The sequence below is a fragment of the Dipodomys ordii genome, unplaced genomic scaffold (assembly GCF_000151885.1).
Source record: "Dipodomys ordii isolate 6190 unplaced genomic scaffold, Dord_2.0 Scaffold32, whole genome shotgun sequence".
NCBI lineage: Eukaryota > Metazoa > Chordata > Mammalia > Rodentia > Heteromyidae > Dipodomys > Dipodomys ordii.
In genome coordinates, this window is record NW_012267248.1 from 205,609 (window position 1) to 214,003 (window position 8,395).

General features: G+C 51.9%; 1 protein-coding gene across 1 annotated transcript; it reads right to left on the minus strand.

Moving 5' to 3' along the window:
• Positions 1-4,330: 4,330 nt before the first annotated feature.
• On the minus strand, positions 4,331-6,544 carry LOC105985883 (endogenous retrovirus group K member 8 Pol protein-like). The gene has a single exon (XM_013016605.1). It carries the CDS (start codon positions 6,542-6,544, stop codon positions 4,331-4,333), a length of 2,214 nt encoding a protein of 737 aa, XP_012872059.1.
• Positions 6,545-8,395: the final 1,851 nt, after the last annotated feature.

Consider the following 8,395-nt stretch of genomic DNA (forward strand, 5'->3'; position numbering starts at 1 on the left):
TATTTCATAGGTGAAATTGTATTACTTGGATTCTATCCTGTGAATTTTAGTATAGATTATATGACTGTATATTTTATCATGCTATCTGTTGTTTTATTATATCATCTATTTATACTATGGTTTGTATTTGCATTATATTAAACATGATGATATTGAACAACCTCCCATGTCTTTCCATTATAAAATAGCTGGGGACAACTGATCAACCCGGAGATCATCCTGGTTGATAGCTGATCGACCCGGGGACCCTCCTGGTGACAGCTGGTTGACACGGGGACCTTCCTGGGGACAGTTAGTCGACCCAGGGACTCCCAAAGTCAGCTGGTCTCCCCGGGGAATCCCTCGTTCACCCCCTACCTCCTAACTCAGGCCTCAGAACACTGGGAACCATGGGAGGGTGGAGACAGCAGCAGCCCTCTCCCTCTATGAGGGCCTGAGGACCTCTCAAAGTAAGGCCCCCGAAGCCAGCCCCGTAATGGTGTTCCCACCCGAGCTGAAGCCCGGCTCGAGGTGATACAGCCCGGGCACAGATAGGCCCTTGACTCCCCAGATGCCCCCCCAGGAGCCTTCACCCCAGAGGGCAGGATTTCTGTCTGCATGCGGCCAGAGTGGCCATCCCAGGCCTGCGCCCTCAGCCCGCCCTGTCTCACACACAGAGGGGGACCCCCAAGTCAGCCTTTCCTGGGGACCCTCGCCTTGGTGAGGCTCAGGGAACTCGGAGGACTGAGAAGTCCATACCTAGGGCCCACCTTCGCTTGGAAGGGGAGACCCCGAAGTCTGCCTTTCACGGGGATACCCACCCGGAAGGAGCCCTGCCCAGCCCCTATCCCAGAAGCAGCAGAGGGAACCCTGCCCGCTCCGCCACACTCTGCTCCGGTGTCTGAGAAGCCCTCCTTCAGTCTCTGTGGGGAACTCGGGCTTTGGGATACAGTTAGTCTCTATGAGCAGGGCCGACACCGGGGCCCCTCTCCCACCATAAGGGGGACCCAGAAACCACCGCTCCCGGGGAGCCCTGCCCGAGCAGGGGCCAGGATCTGTGGCCCACCAGCCCTCTCCAAGGCCAAGTCGGCCGAGGCTGTCCCTGGGTCCCTGGCTCCCAGAACCTCCCCAGAGGCTGCTGGGTGCGGCTGTGGGTAATCCCATGTCACCCTGCCCTGCTCCGGCATCTGCCAGGCCTGGGCCCCACTAAACAGGCAGGATCGACACCCAGACTGCTCAGAGTGGGGCTCCCCGCCCAGGGTGAGGACTGGTCCTGTATCCCCAATCTCAAGATGGACCTTGGACTTTGAGTTTCCAAAGTCCAGGGAGCCACCACACACTGCCGCATGGGTGCCAGTGGCCCCGTGGGGTGGCGCCCTGATGAGAGGACTCCCCGTCGACACTGCGGACCCTCCACCCCTGAGGGTCTCAGTGACAGGCCGCCTGCCCCTGCGGTCACTGGAGGAAGGAAGGGGTGCCAGGAGATGATCACCCTGCACCCCGAGAGTGGTGGTGTCCCTCTTTTACACTGTGGCAGACGTGTCCCCCTTGTCCCCAGACTGGTGAGCTCACTCACGGGCCTTGTCATGGAGGACCAGGGAACCGCACCCAGGCCCAGCAGAGGCACACCCGTCCTCGTAGCCACTCCTCATAGCCACTCTGGACCCTACCTGGGAAGGACCACCAGGGTTCACATGAGGGCTCCCAGCCCCCCACACCTCATGACTCTGGCCTTCTGCCTGTGTCGCCTCCCTGAACCTACTAGGCCCTTCAGGGCCTGCCGGCCTCCCTGGATGAGGACCAGGAGGCAAGGCCTGGGTCCTCCCCGTGGGTGCTGTGAAGCTATCACCCCAGGGGTCCCAGAGCAGGGTCATGTGGAGGCTGCGGCCCCAGCAACCCAGTATCGCCCTGGGTCAACCTTCTCCCATGGTGGGCTAGTCCCTCCTGTATGTTCTATGTCCGCCTCTGATGGGGAGCTGTGGGGGCTGGGTGTCCCCAGTCAGGTTCCAGAGTGTTGGGCACAGTGGCGAGTCATCACCCCCAGCAGACATACCACTTTTCCATGCATGACTCATGTGTTTTGGTCCCATGGTACTGTGTTGGCCCCCCGACAGCCATCCGGGGGCCCTCTCGGGTGTTGTGTGTCAATGCTTCCCAGCCGTCCCGCACCTGTCCATGTGGTGTCTCTCTCAGGGGAAGGGAACACAGATGAGTCTCCCCATCCTCACCCCGGTGTGCTACAGGAGGGGACAGCAGGCCTGACTGTCGTGCCACGCATAGGCCCGTGTGCATTCCTAAACACCAGAGGAAAGGAAGGGGTGCTGTCCTCCCCCCTGCCCGTCCCCTGTCAGGGGCAGCCACTTGTGTTCAAGTGTTAGGCCTTCCCATTCAGCCATACGGTCTGTCTCTCACCCCCAGCCAGGGGAGGGCTGTGTCAGGGATGGCTCAGCATGTGAAAAAGTGTGTGCTTTCTGGTGGAAGATTTTGTGGGCCTCTGGCCTGTGTTCCCAACCTTTTCTCCACTTCTTCCTTGGCCTCTTCCCAACGGGGCATGGTCTGACACTGCCCCTGTTGCCCTGGTCTCCGTAGTGCTGCCCAGGCTTTTCTTGTCTTTTTCTTCCTCTTTGTTCACTTTTTTTCTGTTTACTTATACTTTTCCTGTCACGACCACCTCGACCAGCAAGGAAGATGCAACACCGAGCTCTTCTCTCCGCAGTTTATTCAGGACCTTTGAGCAATCTTCTGACCCCGGGGAGAATCCCACACAGCCTTAAGTACCCACTGGGTAGCCAACCCTGATACGCCATGTGGGAACCACCAATAGGTCCAGGTACGCGGAAGCAAGCCAGAGTTTTTGCCTTAGCCAAATAAGGAGTTGTTTACCACAGAGAGCGCTCGCCATCGGGAAGGCAGAGGGCGGAAGCCGGCACCATCTTTAAGGTGCGGCTGCACGCAGCTCTCTACAGTTCCCCCTTTTTTATTTTGCAACAGGCAAGAGTAGAGGTCTGATCTCTGTAGAAGAAATTTGGGACATTGTACTGATCTTCACTCAGGTGTTATCCACCCGATGATTACCAAACCCATCCGATACCCTTTTTCACAGAGGTGGGACTTAGGGCATCAACCCACATGCAATCAGACATGCTCTTCTTGGGGCCCACAACCTCAATGGACCTCAAGTGCAGTGCTCAAGCCTCACATCCTGTGCTCAAAAAGGGTTAATCTTTTAGAGTGGCAAGCCAGGCATGGGGGGACTGTCCTGCTTCAATGGCTGTAAAGGCTTGGATAATCATGGCTGCATTGCGACGCTGAGAACCTCTAATTTGGCAAATGCACCACAGACATACCAAGGAGGCCAACACTAGGAGGCCTGTCAGGGCTCCCAAACCCGCCCACTCCTTGTCTAAATTGGGTCATAGCATTAGGAGCATCCACAGGCACAGGCACCCAACGAGGCATGCGGGTAACTAAAGCATATTCAAACTTTGAGGCATTCCAGCATTGGGTATAAAAGCAAGCTTCATTACTGCACGAGGTAAGTTCTTCCATACTCACAATAAACAAAAATGGGGGATACACGCACACAGGGGTAGGCCTATAAGTAACAGAAGATTTAGGTTTAACACTTTGGCCGACACAACCCGTAGCAGTTGCCACAACACCAGTCACGGTACCAGAACCTGAAGAGGCTGTCATAGTTGTAAATGAAGTGTGAGGGTTATCCCAGGAGCCCCAAGGCTGAGAAGTGCTCCAAAGAGCATCCCCATTTCCATGCGACCCTCCAGCAATCATCACCATAGGTTCCAAGTTTATACAACTACCATTAATGCCACACAAAAGCCAATTATCAAAAGGATTGGAAACATATGCCTGAGATGGATTCTGATCACTATAATTCTGGCCCGCAGAGGTGGCATTGAATTCAGTGCCAATGCCAGGGGAAAAGGTAAAGCTATTATCCAAATTGGCCCAGGTTACGGTATGAGACTGACAACCAGTCCAAGGCTAAAGCTCTCCCCAATTCATTCCCCAACAATAAGGGGCCCACTTAGGTTGACCCGGGGAGAACTCCCTGGCAGCTTAGCTGGCCACCACCCAGAAAGCCATGTGACATTATCGGCCTGACAGGGACCGGGGGAAGTTTCAGGTAAATCGAACCATCCTGCAGTCTGATTATACAATTAAGATGCATGGGGGAGTGTTGGAGCGATTTCGAACAACCGGAAAACAAAGACTCCTGCTCAAAGCAAAGGATCTGTTTTCTCCCAGTGGGGCTTCCGCTGTATCCATGGGAAGGTAGGGAATGTCAAGGCTCTTATTGCTACTAAACAATCGAGGAAACAGTTGTGCATCATGTCGTACGGGCATCGGTCTCGGGAACATGAACAGGATCCCCCATCTTGGTACTGGTCTTCCCGGTTGCACCATTGCAAGGATGAGCAGGAGGATCATCACCCCCCGCTTCTCGTGCCTCTTCACACTGGGCTTTTCTAGTGAGGTGTTCAGGCACCCACACTGGATCTTGTTGGTCCTGAGGAAAAACACAAACAGAGCCTCGTGCCCATGTCAGCATGGGATCGGGCCCGCCCCAGAGCCCTGTCAAGACATCCTTCCATTTTACCATCCCTTTTGCTGGGCCATGAGGTTCATTATGTCTATCTGCTGTGGATTGACCCTGAGCATCCAAATTTAAAAAATTAATAGTAAATAAAGCAAGAGAAAGTCTTTCCTTTGGGGTACGGCCATGGCCAATTCCCCCCTTTTGTTTTTGTAGGCACTCTTTTATCGTGCGGTGAGCACGTTCCACAATGCCTTGGCCTTGGGGATTGTAGGGCAAACCATGTATAAGTTGCACCTCCATTTGATGACAAAAGGAGGCAAACTGTTGTCCTGTGTACACAGGTCCATTGTCAGTCTTAAGTTGATAAGGTTTTCCCCAGGCTGCCCAGGCCTCCAAACAATGGGCAATAACATTGCGTGCCTTTTCTCCAGCCAAGGGCATGGCATGTATAACACCTGAGCAGGTGTCCACAGACACATGTACATATTTTTGGTGTCCAAACTCAGAGATGTGAGTCACATCCATCTGCCAAACTTTTAGCGGGAGCAAACCCCGGGGATTAACCCCAATACTGGGCGGATGCTGATAAATTACACATCGAGGACAGTCTAATATCACCTGTCTCGCATCGGCTCGAGAAATTTGAAATTTTTGTTGTAGTGCTTTTGCATTAACATGAAATGTTTTATGAAAGATTTTGGCTCTGTCTAAGACAGAGCTAATAAATACCCATTCTTGTCGGGTCCATTGATCCACTATATCATTTCCTTTGCTCAGGGGTCCTGGCAGGCCCGTATGAGCCCGAATATGCAAGGGATAAAAGCAGGATTTTCTCTGCCAAATCAACCGTTGTAATTGTTGAAATAATGGACCAACCGGACTGGAACTCTTAATAGGTCCGGCAACCTCTAAAACCTTGAGGGCATTAATAACATAAGCAGAATCAGATATTAAATTAAAAGGAAACGGGCATGCTTCAAAAACTTTTATAACAATTTTTAACTCTACCATCTGAGGAACACCGGGCTGAAACTGGTGTTGTACCGGTCGTTGTGCCTCAACCATGTATACACCACATCCCGTTTTTGAGCCATCAGTAAATACATTAGGGGCACTTACAATGGGTTGGGAAGTCGTTACCTTAGGAAAGATAATTGGGTGTTCCTTAAAAAAACCCAAAAGGGGATGTTTTGGAAAGTGGTTGTCTATTTGTCCAGTAAAGCTACATTGTAAAATAGCCCAATCATCTATAGTAGCACACAAGGTTTGAACTTGATGGCTGGTGTAAGGAACTATAATGGTAGATGGGGCACTTCCAAAATACTGTAAGCATTGTTGAATTCCAGATAGTGCAACACCAGCCACAGCAGTAGGGTAATATTCAATGGACTTGGCCGGTGATATTTTCGGGTGAATCCGAAACAATGGGCCTTCTTGCCACAACAACCCAGTAGGTTGAGAAAAGGTAGGGAGTATACACAGGGTAATACTCTTGTCTTCCTGTATTCTCTGTAAGCAGGCATTTTGTAATCTCTCTTCTACCTTATGTAAAGTCTCTCTTGCCTCTTTGGTTAACTGTCTAGGAGAATCCAAAGTGGGGTCTCCTTGCAACATAGCATAAAGGGGTCTCAACTCATAATTTGGTAGCTTTAAATAGCTTCTAACCCAATTAGTATCTCCTAACAATTTTTGAAAATCATTTAAGGTTTTTAGATTATCTTTTCTCAACTCTAACTTTTGTGGAGTAACACAATTTTTACATATTTTTGCTCCTAAGTAATCAACAACCTGGTCCTGCTGTACCTTTTCAGGGGTTATAAACAGTCCTCTGTGCTTTAACATCTCAATCAAATCCACATATGCCTTTTCCAGCATATGTTTACTCTTTGCTGTTAGTAAAATATCATCCATATAATGAATGCATCTCAATCTGGGATATTTTTGTCTAAGAGGGGCAAGAGTTTCATCCACATAAAGTTGGCACATAGTAGGACTATTGGCCATCCCTTGAGGCAAAACTACCCACTCATATCTTTTATCTGGCTCCTCATGATTGCAGGAGGGAATAGTAAAAGAAAACATCACGCTGTCTTGATCATGTAGGGGAATGGAAAAAAAAAACAATCCTTTATATCAATCCCAATAATGGGCCAAATGGCTGGCAGGGAGGAAAGCAAAGGTAGGCCTCATTGTACGGGGCCCATAATTTGCATCTGGTTATTGATGGCTCGTAAATCGTGTAACAAACGCCATTTTCCAGACTTCTTTTTAATAACAAAAATAGGTGTATTCCATGCGGATACTGATGGTTTAATGTGTCCTTGGGTTAGATGTTCCTGTACTAATGTCCTAGCGGCAGTTAATATTTCAGAGGAAAGTGGCCACTGAGGCACCCACACCGGCTCCTCCGTTTTCCAGGATATGGGGATCCCTCTCCCAGTGGTCCCTAGGAAAAACCCAAGCCCTGCCGGTGGTTTCTCTGGTGCAGTTTAATAGGCTCCTTGTTCCCTTGTAGAAATTTACCTAGTCCAGGGGGACCAAGATGGCGACGGGGCAGTAGGGAAATGCCATAGCTCTCTCCAACCAAAAAGAGAGTTCGAGTTCCAAGGCTTAATCTCCCCAAGAGACCGACAACAACAAAAAGACGAACACTCAGAGAAAAACCAGAGGCAGAAAATAACAAAAAAAGAAAGAGAGGAAAAGAAGAATTTCAGAACAGAGAAAAGCGAAGACCCCTCCCCCAACCTTTACTGGCCGCGTGGCAGTGCGCCAAGCCACCAGCCAGCCAGCCCGGCAGGGGCTGCAGGAGCCCCAGAGTCACAGGGGGCCACTTGCAGATCACCAGGTACCGGTTTGCAGAACAGCGGATCGCCAGGAACAGAGAAACCTACCAGCCGGGAGTCTCCATGAGGATCCCACCCCCAACCCTCACTCTCCACCAGAGCAGAGAGGCTCCATCCCGCCAAAGCCGCTTGGCACCAGCAGTGCGACAAAGGGACCTGTCGGCAGGCCACCAGCCCGATCGCGATCACAACGACCGGGCGGGGGCCACCCGGGTCCCAGAGGCACAGGGGGCTGCCTGCAGATCACCCGCGCAGAAGTCGCCTGAGGCACCAGCGTCAGACCCACCGGATCTCTACAACCCGTGAAGAAGCTGCCTGAGCGTGGACACTTTTGACCTGACAGCTTCGACAGAGGCAGAGACAGAAAAGAATCACACAGAGCTACCACCGCCCAAGCCAGCCCGCAACCACCCGAACTGAACTCGGATTGCAACAACAACGGACGACCTACACCACACAGAAACAACCAGCTCCAGGGTGAGTACCCCACAGGGGACAGTGTATCCCTCAAGGGAGACCAGAGCTGGAGGGAATCCCCAGACCCTGATCTAGACTCCCTACCCCAACACACGGACCACAGGACCCACTAAAAGTGGGAACTGTTCGAGAGCTCCACCAGCCCGTGGAGCACACTCTGCTGGCCAGGCCAGAGCAAGAGTGCCCCTGGAAGGGAGCTTAAATGCCCAAGCCAGGAACAGCGCCCCTGGGTCAAGACTACCAACAGTAGAAGAAATTTGAACTGTGTCCCCCAGGCTGCATAACCTAGGTGGTATACACACCAGCACAGGCCTAACGAGCGCGCTCCAGGCTGCATAACCTAGGTGGCATACAAATCAGCACAGGCCTAATGAGCGTGCTCCAGGCTGGGGCCGGAAACCAGGCCCGGGGATCCAGCGCCTGAACAACACAACCAACTCCTCCCAACTGAAGTAAAAAGCTGAGCATACACCTCAACAGAGGGGAGAAAATCAGGAAACAACACTCCCCGGGAAGCACGCCTGTGACAACAAAA